Source organism: Primulina tabacum, chromosome 8 (genome assembly GCF_025594145.1).
Source record: "Primulina tabacum isolate GXHZ01 chromosome 8, ASM2559414v2, whole genome shotgun sequence".
NCBI classification, from domain to species: Eukaryota; Viridiplantae; Streptophyta; class Magnoliopsida; order Lamiales; family Gesneriaceae; genus Primulina; species Primulina tabacum.
This window is the reverse complement of record NC_134557.1, coordinates 7258903-7276080: the sequence shown is the minus strand read 5'-3', so window position 1 is coordinate 7276080 and position 17178 is coordinate 7258903. Positions and strand designations below refer to the sequence as shown.

The 17178-nt window shown below is 34.6% G+C and overlaps 4 protein-coding genes across 4 annotated transcripts; 2 read left to right on the top strand and 2 right to left on the bottom strand.

Moving 5' to 3' along the window:
• Nucleotides 1-3240: 3240 nt before the first annotated feature.
• LOC142553491 (4,5-DOPA dioxygenase extradiol-like) lies at nucleotides 3241-4339 on the top strand. Its single transcript, XM_075663781.1, has one exon. The coding sequence runs from the start codon at nucleotides 3289-3291 to the stop codon at nucleotides 4204-4206; it is 918 nt and encodes a 305-aa protein (XP_075519896.1). The 5' UTR covers nucleotides 3241-3288; the 3' UTR covers nucleotides 4207-4339.
• Nucleotides 4340-5661: 1322 nt separating this feature from the next.
• On the bottom strand, nucleotides 5662-8258 carry LOC142553492 (protein disulfide-isomerase 5-1-like). The gene is made up of 4 exons (XM_075663782.1): nucleotides 8001-8258; nucleotides 7471-7529; nucleotides 7190-7365; nucleotides 5662-5950 (listed from the first exon to the last, which is right to left on the bottom strand). Exons 1-4 carry the CDS (start codon nucleotides 8124-8126, stop codon nucleotides 5856-5858), a joined length of 456 nt encoding a protein of 151 aa, XP_075519897.1. The 5' UTR covers nucleotides 8127-8258; the 3' UTR covers nucleotides 5662-5855.
• A 1173-nt stretch (nucleotides 8259-9431) lies between these two features.
• Nucleotides 9432-12303, bottom strand: LOC142553488 (vicilin-like seed storage protein At2g28490). Its single transcript, XM_075663771.1, has 5 exons — nucleotides 11902-12303; nucleotides 11069-11250; nucleotides 10843-10923; nucleotides 10353-10775; nucleotides 9432-10114 (listed from the first exon to the last, which is right to left on the bottom strand). Exons 1-5 carry the CDS (start codon nucleotides 12254-12256, stop codon nucleotides 9656-9658), a joined length of 1500 nt encoding a protein of 499 aa, XP_075519886.1. The 5' UTR covers nucleotides 12257-12303; the 3' UTR covers nucleotides 9432-9655.
• A 2533-nt stretch (nucleotides 12304-14836) lies between these two features.
• On the top strand, nucleotides 14837-17084 carry LOC142553487 (exonuclease V, chloroplastic-like). The gene is made up of 7 exons (XM_075663770.1): nucleotides 14837-15158; nucleotides 15243-15344; nucleotides 15464-15585; nucleotides 15738-15887; nucleotides 15966-16113; nucleotides 16626-16702; nucleotides 16774-17084. Exons 1-7 carry the CDS (start codon nucleotides 14961-14963, stop codon nucleotides 16979-16981), a joined length of 1005 nt encoding a protein of 334 aa, XP_075519885.1. The 5' UTR covers nucleotides 14837-14960; the 3' UTR covers nucleotides 16982-17084.
• Nucleotides 17085-17178: the final 94 nt, after the last annotated feature.

Here is a 17178-nt window from a genome sequence, read left to right as displayed (position 1 = left end):
CTTTAATGAAGAAGATTACTTGTAGATCAATGATGTCCAATATGCAATTTTTATTCGAATGATAGATACTTCACACATTTTTTGGTACTACTCTTTTGCAAGAAATGTATGGAAATTATCAGATCTTGGTTTATCTTGAATCGTTTATGTTTCTCACAAAACTTACGGGACGTATCAGGCACATGATCGTACCAAATATGGAATGATCCGACTTTCGTTGTGTGTCCCGATTCGACCGTTAGTTCTAATTCTATCGGTATGGCTTCAAATCGAAAAGCATAAACTGAGGAATATAATGAAATTGTAGAGAAAATCCATGAACGACATCAAATTTAATTATGTTGTTATGAACATGAACGACATTTTTACAAGAAAGTTGGAGGAATATGCCAAAATCTAAATAAACTATGATGCTAGAAATTGAGAAAATATGTTGATAAAATATTGAGATAATTGAAGAAGCTTTGATGCTGCTTTGTTAGATGTTTTGTTGTGTCTTTTCTGATGTTTCTGTCTTCTTCCAGAGCACTTTTGACATCTTCCACTATCACTGGACATGGGTCGTGGCTTCCTCAACTTCTTCGATCATTCGTGGACCAAGCCCTCAACCGCTCAATTATTTTGACTTGATAGCCTTTAATCTCACGGGCCTTCGAATTATTTGGGTTCACAATTTGGGCCTAACAGTTCCAGACAAAGTTCGTGATTTATTCCAATCGATTGTGGATTATAACGCAACAACTGCATTATAAGGGTTCGTATTGATTTGGTGAAGTCTCTGAAATGCAGGAAATCTCCATTAATTCCAAGACAATGAACAATCTTGTTCATGTGAATTATATCGTTTTTTCTCTCCGTCAGCACTTGTTTATGGAATGGAACCTACTCGCATTACCCGATGGCAACCATCAATTCCTGGAGTAATAAAAGTTAATGTGGATGCATCAGTTCTTACAACTATGGACCGTTTTGGAGTGATAATTGTGGGCAGAAATAGTAACGAAACATTTTATGTATTGAAGGTAAGAGTTTTCATGGTTGTTATGTCCCTCTCCTGGCCGACTTATTGGCTATTCAAAATGGCATTTTAAGGGTCATAAGTATGAGATGAGTCAAGATTATTATCCAATATGATGCATTACAAGCAGTCCGAAGTAATCTACCAATTTCATCCTTATTCAATGGACGTTCCAATGAATGATCACATCCGCAGACTTTGTTCAAATCTGGAGCTTTCTTCTTTCAATCGTTGTCTCCGTAGTGTCAATCAAGTGGCGGCGCACGAATTAGCTTGTAGAAGTTTTTATTCCCATCGAAACTTTGTATTTTTGGATGAGATGTCTTTGTATCTCAAAGCTTATGTAAACAGAGATTCGTTGATTGTTTAGATAATGTTTTATTTTTTAAAAAATAAGATTCTTCATCTCTTATATATATACATATATATAAACATATATATATAAACTGAAATATTAAAAGAAATCCAAATATAAAATTTGATTAAAAAAATAAATCAATATAATTATCTAATTTATTAATTATTAAATTTATTGTAAAATTACTTTATCATAAATAATAAAAATCATATTTTAATTTATTTATTTTATAATAAAATCTCATGATTTTATTAAAATTATTTTCAAAACAAAATTATCCAATATTCATAAAATATCTACTTTGATCCATAATTTTAAAAAAATCATAAAATCGTAATTGGGCCCAAAATTCTCTAGCCCATGAGCTTGGGACTGTCTGAAACCATCTCGGGCATCCTCGTTTTCGCCCAAGCCGCTGCCGGAAAATGGACAGCGCACTGCCATGAGCGAAACAGTCATGAAATTTGTATTTTTTTTTTAAAAAAAAAAATGCATCTCGGCAGTTGCTGCTTGCGTGTTTCGTCCGGAACTGTTCCTGGCAGAACACACATGATTTTTTTTATTTTTTTTTGAAAAACTTCCGGGCGGAATATTCATGTTTTTTTTGTTTTTTTTTGTTTTTTGAAAAAACTTTAAGGGCCTGCGATTTTTGGACTTTTTATGCGATTAAAACAATTCGTTCAATACAATTAAAACAATAAACAATAGAAAATCAGATGATTGAGAAAATTGGTTTTGATACCACTGTTGATGTACCAATATAATCCTCAAAGCTCAAATTTTCTTCGAACTCGAAAATCAAGTTAACATCAACACCACTTCTACGAGCACCACCACAGGTTGAAGAAGATATTATCGAAAAATATAGTAAATAATTTTTAGTATACAAATAAAATAAATTATGACAAAAACTTGTGTGAGACGGTCTCACGGGTCGTATTTGTGAGACAGATCTCTTATTCGGGTCATCCATGAAAAAATATTACTTTTTATGCTAAAAATATACTTTTTATTGTAAATATTGGTAGGGTTGATCCGTCTCATATATAAAAATTCGTGAGAGCGTCTCACAAGAGACCTACCCATAAATTATACTCTGGAAAAATGGATAAATAAATTTGGAAACACAATTTAATTGAATAATTGAAGTAAACTATAAAATTGCAAGAATTGTCGCAACTTAGAATTTAGAAAGAAGAGATATCAAATGAACATCTATTTATGATATAACAATTAAACTAATATGCAATTAAAATAAATTGCAGATGACCCCAAAACAGGGCCAATCTGCAATTTTATTAATCGGATTAGGCAAAAGAGCAATTGGACTCTCCAACGCCTCCTTGTTACAGCCTTTGGGCACAACGAACGCGTGGGGTAGCTGTTGTTGCCCCGTATTTTTTTAAAAAATTTAAAAAATTGAATTGGTTCCGGTTTTTGTTTCGGACCGGTTTCACATACATCATGGAACCGGTTTGAAATCAAAACCAGGACCAGTCCGGTTCTAGTTTATTTTAAGAAGCATAAAGTGGTTTTGGTTGGGTTTGGTTCCGGATCTTAATAACCGATTTCGATTTTTAATAACAAGTTTCAAAGCGGTTTATATCAACAAAACACGTTGATCTGATCGATATATATAATTAAAAATAATATTATTGATATAAAAAATAATAATTTTTTATAAACTGAATCTAGCTTGCGCTCAGTTTTATCAATGCTTTTGTGTACTATAATGCTCTATTCTTCTCGAAGTTTCGTGTTAATTGCGATAAGTAGCTAGTCCAAAAATTGCGCAATGGCAAACGTAAATAGAAAACGTTTAAAATTTGAAAAAATAACACGGGAAGAGAAAAGGGCAGGTAAGACGTGAAGAAAAGTCAACATCAGAGGTGGGGAACATCGCTCCCACGGAATGAACGCAAAATCTCTCTTCTATATATACGCAATCGGGTGTTTGTGTTTCTGCCTTGTATTTACTGTGAAAGTTGCTAATATAATTGAATCGAGGGAGTTCTTGAAGAAGGAGAAGATGACGATGGAGACTTTTTACATCTCCCATGGCTCGCCAACGCTTTCAATCGACGATTCCCTCCCGGCGCGTGGATTCCTCAAATCATTCCAGAAGAAGGTGTTTCCGGTGAAACCCAAAGCGATTTTGATAATATCCGGCCACTGGGAGACGGACGATCCAACGGTCAACGCCGTGGAAGGCCCCAGTGAAACCATATACGACTTCTACAACTTCCCGAAGAAAATGTACCAGCTCAAGTACCCGGCTCCCGGCGCTCCGAAATTGGCGAGCAGGGTGAAGGAGCTGTTGTCGGCATCGGGATTCAAGCGCGTGCACGTGGACAAGAAACGGGGGCTGGATCACGGCGCATGGGTGCCGCTGATGCTGATGTACCCGGAGGCGGACATCCCCGTGTGCCAGCTCTCCGTGCAGACGGATAAGGACGCGTCCCACCATTTTAATATGGGGAAGGCTTTGGCGCCGCTGAAAGACGAAGGTGTTTTAATAATCGGGTCAGGCGCCGCCACCCATAATTTGCGGGCTATGAACGGCCAGGCAGGAAATTCGGTGACACCGTGGGCTTACGAGTTCGATAATTGGATCAAGGAAGCTCTTTACGAAGGGAGGTACGAAGACGTGAATGATTATGAAGCCAAGGCGCCGTATGCCAAGGTAGCGCATCCGTGGCCGGACCATTTTTATCCGCTGCACGTGGCGATGGGTGCGGCGGGAGAGAATACTAGAGGTGAGCTTATTCACACCAGCTGGAGCGCTGGCACACTTTCTTATTCATCCTACAAGTTCACTGAAAAATCTTGAAATAGCTGATAGTTCGGATACTTTTGTTGTTTGTGATATTCGAATGAAGTGTAGCGGTGTCTCCCTGTTTGATTTATTCTGTAATTCGTTTGTCAAATTTAGTGAACCAAATAAATAATTCCTCTTAACGTTATCCATCAAGAGTTTTTCTTTGACATGATTGGAAATTTGTTTCTGTAGTCCTTGGTTAGCTTGATGTTAAAAAATTATGAAACATTTGAAATCGTTTGGTCATGCAAGAGCCCGGCACTCGTGCCATCTTTTTTCTATTCCCCGCGAATCCCATGTCCTTCTACATCAGAAGGATTTGTGCCTTTCCGTCATTTCATTGTAGGAAAATATAGAGGAATTATGATTTTATAATCCATGAGGAGCCGTTCACGCCATTTCAACTTGCGAAAAAGCACTTCGTTCATGAATAAACAACGGAATCACAGGCTATTCGCCTTTGTACCTTTACCTGGTTCTTGAGATAGTGCTTTAAGCACAATAGAGAGAAAACAAGAATCATAGTGCGTCTCTGGATCATCTAGAAAGACAAACTATTGCCGAAAGGAGTCTTAAAGCAAAGGTATAGCAATCCTTTATGCTTTACATTTGCATGGTGTATGAGGCTATCGGACCTGGTTGAAAAAACGAAGCTAAATTTCTCAAGGTTTACTGCAGTATCATAGTCGCTCGAGGCCTCAACATGAATTCTTTTACGGGGGTGGTTAACAGGACGGAGCCAGAAAATCCAATTTAGGGGACGGAAATAAATATTCTAAATAATTCATACCAAAAAAACACAAATATAGATATAATACTTGACAATGTATGCACAAAATAAAGTCATCAATGTGTAATCAATTGCTCATGTACCTTCAAAAGTATGATAATTATTAGATTCTCCTAAATAAACGAGTGATCTTCCCTTTCAAAATAACGTCAGCAAAAGCAAAATAACACAAACGCTACCCTTAAACTAGAAATCCAAAGATACTCTCAGCATATACGAATACAGAGTCTGCCAAATTTTGGTTCAAGAGTTACATTAAATGTCAGGGCGAAAAGAAGAAGTTGCTACATCAAATAATCAAAAGTGCTAACGTGCAACTGCAAGGGCAGAAAATAACAACCCGTGAGTGAGAATATCAAATTAACACTAAGGAGATAAGGAATCTCGAAATCAAAAGATAGTCATGAAATGAGTTTATCATGAATAGAACTTTGGTCATGGAACAAGAAACTCTCCCGAACAAGAAAATTCGTTCCATTTTAACGTCTTTCAACAAGCTGTGTCATGCAGGTCAAAGCTAGCAAAGAACATTGCGCTTGTATATCTGCTAGGATCCTCAAAATGCCATCCTTATCAAGCTAACTATCTTCGATTGTCAAAGGTGTCTACATCCAGGAAAACATCCCATCTACATCTAAATGTGATAAATTTGTCGAGCACAACCCAATTGTCACTGCTTACATATAAGTAGTTCATATCTTCACAAATTTGGGACACCAAAAGGCGAAAGTTCACAACTACGAGGGAAATCTCAATAAACGCGATATAAATAAAATAATCTACGGTGTGGCATGCTAGAAAACTCATGAATCCACTTGCTGGAAGAGGGTAAGAGAAAACAAAAGGTCAAAACCAACTTCATCGAGAAAGTTTACAACGCAGCATCATTGTTGAGTTGTGCTTTTGTAGCTGCCTTCTCTGTTTCTTCCAGCGCAAACGTTTTAAGTGATTCCACATTCCTGGCTCCTGAAACGTTCAGTTTTTTATCAAACAGTTAGTATTAGTAAAATCTGAAATTCTTCAGCTCCAGCAATAAGCTTTATACATTTTGCGGTTTTTTATGAAGGGAAATGCATCACAGATTCGCTATAAAAAGAACAACGATAAGAAGGTAATGATTGGTGAATATCCAGATAAACGCATGAGGACTTTTGATCTTGAGAATTATGAGCTACTTTCGTAATAATTTTTACACATGCTTTATTCCCAAACTATGTAGCACATACACTCCTAATTTTTTTTAAAAGTATCAGACACGGATACGACACGCGGATACTCGTATCGGATACGACAAAATTGGTGTTATTGACTTTTTGCATGTTTGACCAGTCGGATACGCATGGACACGACAGAGACACGTTTTTGGATATGTTTCAAAAAAAATTGAAATTTTTTTCGGTCTTTTCTTTTTAAATTACTGCTCTGAAATTGTACATTGTATATATTTACATAAATATGTATATATATTTCTACAATATATTTACATAAATATGTGCATCTCTACAATTTTTAATACTAAATTTATATATATATATAAATAATATTTCTATATATTTTAATAATTGTCGTATTCTAGCCGTATCGTGTCTTATATTTTCAAAATTTTTCGTATCGCCGTATCCGTATCGTATTCGATTAGATACCTGTACCCTATCCATGCAACATAGTTCCCAAAACAACTTTATATGAAAAATCGTTTCAAAAATAAAAAAAAAAGATGTTCAAAGCTGGGAAGAAAACTTTGGTAGTTGTGATATCAATTCTCCAAGATGATTTTATTGAACTATTCAAGAAATCTGAAAACGTTTATCTCACTAATGTACGGTAAATCACTCCAACAATTTGTATGATTTATTTTCAGAAACCAAGAACTTCTATTTACATGATCGTTACTAGCTCATTGCAAGATAGTTGGGCAGGCTCATGGGCCCTAGGCCTGACAAATGGAGCAACTCAGATACCTTGATGGTATGGGAGAGTAAGAGTATACTATTCAATTAGGTATTTGCTTATGTTTAATGTAACAGTTTGCCCTTCAGAGAAAATATAATTCCGAGCCATTACGCGAAGGGGAATGCCTCTCAAACTTTAAATAATCTTCTAGTTGATGATAAAGCTCGCGAAGGAAGTAATTAAAATAATAAACATCAAACAAAAAGTAACTAAAAACTCAAACCGTGAATATAAAATCAAAAAAATCATTACCTTGATATTTCACAACTTCTTCTCCATTATAAAATAACTTGAAAGTAGGATATGAATGAATATCTACTTTAGAGCACACTGATTTATTTGTTCCACAATCAACTTCACCAATCTCAATCTCATCCGCACCTTCCATCTCCTTTCCCAATTCCTCCCACAGTGTCCCCAAGTTTTTACTGGAGACAAATTAAACCAGAGTTTAGCCAACACCAACTGGTATTCGAGTTTTTACATCCAGACTGATCCTAAAGTTGAAAATAGCATTCATAATTGAAACTTACCAGTGCTTGCACCAAGGAACACAAAACTTTACAAACCATGCCGTGTCTTTCTCCTGAACCTAAATTATACATAAAAGGACTGTAAAACAAAAAAATAATTGAAGCATGGATAAGTGCAGAAATAATCTTCATTTTACATAAAACATTCTCAACTCTTATTTTTACATATCTCCCTTTTATCTTGTGCTATTCACTGTGCATTGAAGGAGTGAAAAATACAACAAAAAGATATTTACGGAATAAAAGGTAAAGCAAACTAAACTTCGGGTTCACATAAAACAATAAATTCACCACAAGAAGGGCATCGCGCAGATCATATAAAGCCCACACGCTTCTGATATAACCGCACCACCAGGGCCAATATTTTAATTGTGGTGACCAGACAAATCCAACAAAAATCCAAGGAATATCACGTTAAACAATTATTCACATATTGGTACAGATCTCTATACGATGATTTCCAAATACCAAAGCCAAAAGTTACGATCTTGTATAGAAAATCAGTAATAGAAACATAAAAAATTTCTTACCTTGTCATTAAAAGTCTCGGTTGTTAGGGCAATAACTTCAGCTCTCGCAGAATCATGTTTTGAGCACAAGAAGAACAAGCAGTATAGCAACAAGATTTGAAGACTACTCAAACGGTGTCGTATCATCGCTGACAACGGCGAGGAATTGACCGGCGTACGGTGATCGTCGCTTACCAGCGTTTGTGTGGAGACTTTGTAATCCCAAATCAGACGTAAATGACCATTTTGGCCTTGTTTTGCAAATTACCCCTGAAATGACAATTTACGCAAACCATCCAAAGCACGTATCTTGTGAGACGGTTTCACGAATTTTTATTTATGAAATAAGACAATTTTACAAATATTTACAATAAAAAGTAATATTTTTATCATAAAAAATAATATTTTTTCATAATGACTCAAATAAGATATCTGTATCATAAAATATGACCTGTGAGACCGTCTCACACAAGTTTTTGCCTTAAGAAAAATATGTTTATAAGAGAATATTATTAGTCTGAGTTTTAAAAAATTAATTTGAATTTTGAAATCTAAAACTTATTTTAACCATTATATATGCCCATATCTATTCTTTAAACGAAAACAATAAAGACTCGTGGTAGAAAATTTTTAATCTATATTTTCAATTCCAAATGATTTTGTAAGACTTATATTTTCTAAAATGTATAATTATAATACATGTTTTAATTAAATTAATTTAATATAAAGATGTATGCATATCTAATATATACACGAGTCAATATTTTATAATTGAAAATTAATACCTCTATAATATATCTATACTATCTATACCATATTATTAAGTGTGAGACATTTAGAGTAACTACTATGGAGGATACCAAAATATTCAATTTCATAATTATCATTCTTATCCTACTAAAAACCTCCTCAATTCACTCCATAGTTTACATAGAAATTATCTAAACAAAACTTCTTTTAAATTTTATGTTAAATGTTTAGTATTATTTGATCAAATTTAAAATAATATTAAGACATAAAACACGTGTGTATTTTTTACTAGTAGAATTTATCAAAGACTATGAATTTATCAAAGAGATCTGGTTCATTATTATTCTGAACCCATTTGTAATGATAAATATTAAAATAAATAAATATTTTGAACTCAAATATTTAGTCTTAAGTAGATGTATTTATCAATATTTAATCCTGACGTTATATACGATATATTCTCTTACAATCTAAGATCCATGCAATATACCAATAGATCATGTATTGATAAATAATAAATATTTCATTTAATGTAACGTATGGATAAATATTTAGATAAACTTGAAGAGTAAATATATTGTGCTACAATCTCACGAATCTTTATCTATGAGACGATTAACCCTACCAAGTTCATGATTTCTCTTAGCTATATGGTTTATCATGAGATAAAGCTCCAAAAAAGAGTAATACTCGGACACAACAAAGAGTAAGATTTTTTTTATTTATCTCATATCTGATTCTTCCAAACATTATAAGCAGCTTTGAATTAAGAAGCTTACATCTCAAAATGAACATAAACAAAGGAGAGAGATCACAGTTCGAGTTTATTCACTAGTTTGCAGAATGCACGAAACGAACAAGAACTCGGACTCAACCATGTCCACTACCTTGAAGAACCAAAAACATACCAAAAAAAGAAGAAAGAACTAAAAGCCCATAACTATATCATTGCCATAGGTGTCGATGACCTTTGCCATCAACTTTGGTGCTGCTTTTTCCCCGGGTGGTGCTACGGCTGCCGAAGGTAGGATTACCGACTCCTTTTGCGCTCCAAGAATCTCCTTTAACCTATCTTCGCTCAACCCGAATGCTGCTGCGAATTCAGGCCCTCTCATTGTGTCGAGTAGTGAGTTGGCTCCTGCGAGGAATTGAGGCCGGTTATCGCGGGCTGATGTGGTGAAGCCAAAGAACTCGAAGGGGCCGGTTCTTGAAGCGATTTGGCAAAATGGGAAGTAGCGAGGTATCCAAAAGACGTCGCCTTCTGTTACTTTGGCATTCATCGCTAGAGTTCCGTTGGGGTAGACGATTTGGATGGTGCCGGCTCCTCTCAACACGATTCCGTACTCCGTTGCTCTTGGATTGACGTGGGGTGCCATCATTGATCCCTACGTTCATTTGGAAGAGAGGGCGATTTATCATTTTGCAATGCAAAGACTAAAAGCTTAATTCACCATACATCATCAATATTAGATCAACTTGTGGATGTGCCAACTACATAGTACGCTAGTGTAGTTCTATAGATCTATGTTATTGCAGGGAAGTACAATATCAATAATAACCATGATAAGATTTTTACCGCAGTGAGATTGACAAGATAAACAATAACCATGATAAGATTTTTACCGCAGTGAGATTGACAAGATAAACACCAAAATCATCATGCTTGAGCGGGGAGTAATCAGACTCATCCAAAGCAATGCTCCAACCGTAATCGTTCTTGTAGTCAGGCTTCCTATCGTAGATGTTGTAAGAATCCGGCCCCTTGCCAACCCGGCCTCTCTTGTCCCCCCTCTTGCCAGCCTTTCCAAACATAGAGATCAAAAGCTTCCTAAATGACCATGTAGGTTTCGCCTCCTCTTCTTGTTCAAAATCTCCTCCTCTGATCCTAACAACCCTCTTCATATGTGCAAGTTTCTCATCTTGTTCCATGTCCAAAAAATTGGACCACATGCTAGGTGAATGGGGCTCCGAATGAGGCTCCGATAAGTAAACAATAGGACCCTTGTTTTGTCCTGTCAATAGTTCGCTCAATTCGCCTTCCGAAACCTGAAAACCACAGAGTTTAATCAGTTTTCTACTATAATAGGGAAATAAGAGATCAATTTCCACTTACATTGAATGCTGTTGACAATGTCAAGGGATCAAAACCCGAAAGTACTGATCTTGGATAAGTTCCACCAGCTACGTAGAAAGACTGCAAACAAACACATTACGACAAACATAATCTCAAGAAATTATCATCATTACTGATCCATTATGTTACAAATTACATAAGCATCGATCAAGTCCTAGATCATTCAAACAATTTGCAAAATCATTCTTGAAAATGAGGGAGTTACCTGGAATGCATGCCATCCCAAGCTCTCCGACGTATCTATGCTGCACACCACATGAAGCCTCTGCCCTTCTCCTGTATTAATCAAATAAAAAGCCGAGCCCGCCCCAATTCGATATATGTCCCCCATTTTCAAACTTCTTTCCACCAGTTCATCTTTGTATATATTCCCAACTCTGGCTTCCCCTGTTCATACAATCAAATAATTTGGTCTATTTTTCAGCACCACAAGTTCCACAAGGCCAACAATATTCCAACCATCAGGTTCTGTTAGAGATGGAATCCGTTTGAGCTTATGCTAAGTGATCCGAAACATGTTTTTATCCGTTAAAAAAACCCTTTCCCATGCCTGTTTCAAACTTTAACCAATCCGCCACCAGTGTAAAATTGAAACCAAAAAACATAAAGCTCAAAATTAAGATACAGGGCATACACGAGCACATTGTTGGGTAACAGTTTATTCCCGAGAAAAATCAAATTAACAGAGTACAAAAGAAAGTGAACTTAATAAAGTATAAAAGGATTGTATATCAGTTGATGTAATATAAGAAACCAAGTCCAACTCATATGAGCTGTAGTCTAACGACAGTGAACTAATAATTCAAATACTTAAAAAATCATTTTTTTACCAAAAACAAACATGCAGAAAACCACAGAGACATCAAACTAAACTTAACTCACATGAATCGGCCATATCTCTACACATTAACGAACACGCAGAAACCAAATTAAAATTTTACACTTCAACTCATATATACTAATGAGCAACCAAGATGAAGATCCACAGTCAGGTATAAACAAACACGTAAAAAGAGTAATTTACAGATATTTATTCACCTCTGCGAACGAAGAGAATGAGGCTGGAATCCAGGTACTGAGGGACGAAAAGGCTTCTGGGCTCCATTGTAATGAAGCCAATATGCATCGGGCTTTTCATAATTCTGCCTCCAAAACCCTTCACCACTTTCATGACCCCAGCATCGGTCTTCACCACATTCTTCGAATCCTGCAACACGAACCAGTCCTCCCCTTCCCGCCGCCCAGACCCACCCTCTTCTCCTCCTTCACCACCCTCTTCCCAGCCCCTTCCACCTCCCTCCCCCCACTCCTCCTCTTCATAAGCAACCGCCGTCGCCGCCAGTGAGAAACACACCAAGAGGGCCAGCACAAACAGTGCCTTGATCTTCCACATTGTTCCTCTCTTCTTCAACTCGATTTGTAGAGTTCTGTTCTATCTTCTTTTTCTTTCTGGGATTTTGAGCTGCGAGAGGTCTGCTTATGTAGAGAAAAAAAGGGCACAGATGGCTGCCATGCATGAATTGCTAAGCACGGTGGCATTTTCTGTTGAAGACAGCGGTGTGGGTGAGAAATATCCGCTCCCCCTCCTTGAGACAAGGTCATACATGCATCGACTGACTAATTAATGAATGCCGCTCACTTCCTACATTTTTTATTTTTATTTATTATTATTACATTCTAATTTCACCTTTTCTTTTGATACAAAATGCCTATAATAGTTTTAACTGCTCTTAATTTTTTAAGGTAAACATATTTGTTAAAATATATATTTGATTTCGAGACATATACTCGACATGAAGATATGTTTAATGTTTTTATAACGAATATTTTTCAAATTTATTTAGAATATATAAAATTAAGAATGCTTGGCAAATAATATTTTTTTTAAATACTTTAAAATATTTATTTTATTTAGTTTTTTATAATAAGACTTTTAGCTAACATAATAAAGAATATACCAATTGATTATGTAAGGATGATGAGATTTTATTAATACATAGCCAATTCCAATAGACTTATTGGTCCTGATAGCGTGCATTCAGTATGAATTAAACCTACGAATTCGTCGATTATGAGTTGAGCGCTTCTATTATTTTTAAGATTTATAATTCGAATATGCATTTTATAACTTATAGACTCTTAGGCATAGTTTGGTACATGAGATAAGGGAGGAATTGATAAATAATCCTCATTATCCTATGTTTGATATCTTTTTAAAAAGCCCATGATAATATCATGGGCCCTTGATAAATAATTTTTTAGAAGGATAAAATGTCTCTTCTATTAGGTGTGATAATTTTAATTTAATGATAAAATACATTACAAATGACTTAATTTCCCTCAATTTATAATGATTTTTATAAATCTATGCTAGTAGGTAGAAATTAAAATCAAATAAATATTTTTATTTATTTTTATATATTATATAATATGATAATTATATAAATGAATTCGAGATAATTATATAAATAATTTTTTTAAATATCAATAAAATGATTAGTATCACTCGATTAACCTTAAAAATTAATATTTGACTTGACTCACAAAATCAAGGGCTCAATTATCATATTATATAATATATAAAATTAGGTAAAAATAAATAAATCATGCAAGCACTATCGGCGCATGAACAGATAAAAAATATGAACTCAAGCAACAACTTTGAAATTAAAAAAATTATTATGATAATGTTAATTTTGTCATTACAATCTAATATATAAATTTAATCACTCTTATTAAAATCATACCAAATATTAAATATAATATCCTATATCTTATTTATCCTTAACTTATCCTTATATTATATATCACATGTTTATCCTATCATGTGTAGTATAGTTTGGTACATGGGATAAGAGAGTGATTGATAAATAATCATCCTTATCCCACGTTTGGTACCTTTTTAGAAAGCCCGTGATAAATAATTTTATATAAAGATAAAATATCTTTTTTATGAGATGTAATAATTTTAATCTAATGATAAAAACACCACAAATGACTTAATTGCCCTCAATATATAAAAATCATAAACCCTATTATTTTCATTTGTAGGTAATCAAATAAATATTTTTATTTATTTTTATATATTATATAATATGAATTATATAAATAAACTCGAGATAATTATATAAATAATTTGTATAATCTCAATAAAATTATTAATATCACTCGATTAACCTTAAAAATTTATATTTGACTTGACTCACAAAATTAAGGGCTCGATTATCATATTATATAATATATAAAATTAGGTAAAAAAATAAATCATCCAAGCACTGTCGGCGCATGAACAGATAAGAAATATGAACTCAAGCAACAACTTTGAAATTATAAAATTTTTATAATAAGGTTAATTTTATCATTACAATCTAATATATAAATTTAATGACTTTTATTAAAATCATACCAAATATTAAATATAATATCATACATCTTGATTATCATTAACTTATCTTTATATTATATATCACATGTTTATCCCATCATGTGTATATGCTTTTAATATATTTATTTTATTAAATATTTGTTAAAATATAAATATATTATTGTACCACATTTCGTTTCTTTTCTGTCAGACTTTTAGGAGAAGCAGTTTCAACAAAATTCATATAGTATATAGCTTGTGGAGTACTTAAGGGATACATTAAGAACGAAGTCATTCTTTTTTCTAAAAAAAAAATTGTGAATTTGCTTGTGGACTACTTATGCGATATATTAAGAATTTTTTTTAAAAAAAATTTGCCTATATTTAAATTTTTTTATTACAATAGAGAGCTTGGGAGAAATTTACTTGCTACTGAAATTCCTAAAAAAATAAACTACTGTTTCAAAAAATAAAGAAATAAATAAAAGTAAATTGATTAGCTCTCATTTACCAACCTAACTAACTGAATCGGACCTTAATTAAACGAACCAGGCCACATTTATATTCATGCAGACGGAGGACGAGAAAATGGTCGTGTCCATTACACGAAGCACTTCCTCCATTATAAGTGGATCACGTCTTCCTTAGTTCCCTCAAAACCCGTCGCTGAATCGCCCATAAAATCCTTTGCTACCCCTTCTGATGCGCAAATCCTCATAGAATATTGAGCAGAATGGCATTCATCAAAGCTACCTTTGCCGCCACTTCGTTGTTACATCGGAATGCAAGGCTATTTCGACCTCTTACTCTATTTTCTGTTCGAACCGTATATACGGTAGCCGAGCATCCTGATGTCAAGTTCTCAGGTTCTTTTCTACATCAGAACCGGCGAGTATCATGTGGTCTATCTGTTACGGACCTAATTGATTCGGTAGCATATCTATTTCATTTGGTTGTGCTGAGAATGCGAACATTCCACCGTGTACTTTTGTCTTAAAAATCTGTATCATTACAGGAATGGTGTGAAAAACAGAAGGAGTTTTCTCTAACCGAAAGGTCCAGGAAGACTACAGCCATGAAAACAGGCAATGCTCGCCACTCAGCACTTGAGGAAGAGGTGTGAGTTATGTATTTTTCTTTCTTACTTTTTATACATCATGCCTATTACATGCATGACCTCAGTTTTCAACCTTTTCATTGTACTAATTTTAGGACTTTCCTTGAGAATCTGGACAGGTGATCAAGAAAATAAAATACCGAATTCGATCAGCTGAAAATGTCTGGGAGAATAAGTTTATGAATTTTATCGTCCATGCAAACGAATTATTAATTCATGGATTCACACGTGAGTTACCTTTGTAAGTTTAAGATACTATATATCATCTTTACAGTTGTGAGAATTCTTTGGATAGTATAGAAATGTTTGTGATGTATCTGTAATACTAGGCACCAATCACCATACACAACAGCTAAAAAACCAAAAATGACTTCAAATTTTCTGTACATACAGAGTAGGCTTTACACAAGGTGAATGGATGGTGGGAAGAATAGATGTAATTCGAATGTTAAACTCGAACTCTGAGAATTTTCTAATGATCGTCGAAAGGAAAACACGACGGCGAGCAACGCTTCCTGCTGAGCCACAAATCAGAAAGGGGAGGTATAGATTCATTTAAATTTGGCTTCCATAGATATTGACAAATTGCTGAAGCCCTCCACTTTTTTCTGTTTCGGACAGGTTCCAAACAATGTGCTACAGAATCTTGTGGGACAGTTTAGGTGAATTTACATCGGAAAAGTTCTATGATCACTTTGCATTGAATCCAGAGCACATTTTATCACCAGATATTGTAAAGAAAACTGTGAAAGCGGGTTTCCCTTGTGAGGTAAATGGCTCCTCCTGATTGTGGCTTCCGATGTCATATTTCTTGCACTAAAGTTGAAACTTGAAATAGAAGTATCAATTTACGCCTATTTTTCATAATGGGAGCTCTTCATTTTCGAAGAATTTGAAACCCATCTCGTTCGATTCATCACACATGAATCGTAGAGTTTTTTTTTTTTTTTTTTTTTTGGATGAATCGTAGAGTTGAGGATTAGCGCGATTTATGAAAATATTTTCCGTTGGCCATCTCATCTCATCTTAAATTTAAAAAACGTAATATACAATATTAGAATATGTCATAAAAGTAGATGAAGTGATTATATAGGACATTTTGAAAGTGGAACGAAAATATAAGTCAAGGAAAATATTATAAATACTAACTGTACGACCAAATTTCAGGTTTTTGGTAAAAAATTATAACACTCGCAGAATATAAATGTCAAATATATCAAGTACAAGGAAATCCCACCTACATTCCTAGGCTAACTTGTCTATATGTGGTGTGATACGCAGACTCTCCACGACCTGGTCGAGTATTTTCGAACTACTTGTTCTTTACTACCTCCAGCTCATGACCAGTTACTGTTAAGGTGAGTCTAAACCAAGATTTGATACAATATCTAAGATATGATCCCATTGTGATAGAATTTTCTTGAGACAGATACGAATTGAAAGGAAATCAAACATTGCTAATGGAGAACCAATTTCCTTACGACCCTGATTGGGTCACGGGAAAAATTAAGTATCATCTCGAGTTTTTGCGCGGAAAGAGAGAAGCTAGTTGTACCCCATTTGAGGAACGCTGGAAATGTAGCTTCTGCCCATTTTCTTCTGAATGCCCAGCAAACTCTAACTTCAAGCAAACCTGAGATTGAAAGCTCTTTCCTTTTTTATTCCTATGTAAATTGGTTTTTCCCAATACTCTGTTGGCATCCCTCGGAAACACACTAGTTCAAGCTTCTTTTTGGCTCAGTGTTATGATATATAACAAATATCAGGTCCATAATCAGAATACATGGTGATATTTAACAGATGTCGCGTTGGATGTAGCATCAATGTTAAGTAG

What these genes read in the sequence shown, in the direction of transcription:
- LOC142553491 (XM_075663781.1), top strand. Translation starts at nt 3,289, where the DNA reads ATGAACGCAAAATCTCTCTTCTATATATACGCAATCGGGTGTTTGTGT.
- LOC142553492 (XM_075663782.1), bottom strand. Translation starts at nt 8,126, where the DNA reads ATGATACGACACCGTTTGAGTAGTCTTCAAATCTTGTTGCTATACTGC. An exon ending in CCGAGACTTTTAATGACAAG is followed by an intron (nt 7,530 to 8,000) that starts GTAAGAAATTTT and finishes TGTATAATTTAG; the next exon opens with GTTCAGGAGAAAGACACGGC. An exon ending in GTTCCTTGGTGCAAGCACTG is followed by an intron (nt 7,366 to 7,470) that starts GTAAGTTTCAAT and finishes ATTTGTCTCCAG; the next exon opens with TAAAAACTTGGGGACACTGT.
- LOC142553488 (XM_075663771.1), bottom strand. Translation starts at nt 12,256, where the DNA reads ATGTGGAAGATCAAGGCACTGTTTGTGCTGGCCCTCTTGGTGTGTTTC. An exon ending in CATTCTCTTCGTTCGCAGAG is followed by an intron (nt 11,251 to 11,901) that starts GTGAATAAATAT and finishes TTGTATGAACAG; the next exon opens with GGGAAGCCAGAGTTGGGAAT. An exon ending in TGGGATGGCATGCATTCCAG is followed by an intron (nt 10,924 to 11,068) that starts GTAACTCCCTCA and finishes GTTTGTTTGCAG; the next exon opens with TCTTTCTACGTAGCTGGTGG.
- LOC142553487 (XM_075663770.1), top strand. Translation starts at nt 14,961, where the DNA reads ATGGCATTCATCAAAGCTACCTTTGCCGCCACTTCGTTGTTACATCGG. An exon ending in TTCACACGTGAGTTACCTTT is followed by an intron (nt 15,586 to 15,737) that starts GTAAGTTTAAGA and finishes CTGTACATACAG; the next exon opens with AGTAGGCTTTACACAAGGTG. An exon ending in AAGCGGGTTTCCCTTGTGAG is followed by an intron (nt 16,114 to 16,625) that starts GTAAATGGCTCC and finishes TGTGATACGCAG; the next exon opens with ACTCTCCACGACCTGGTCGA.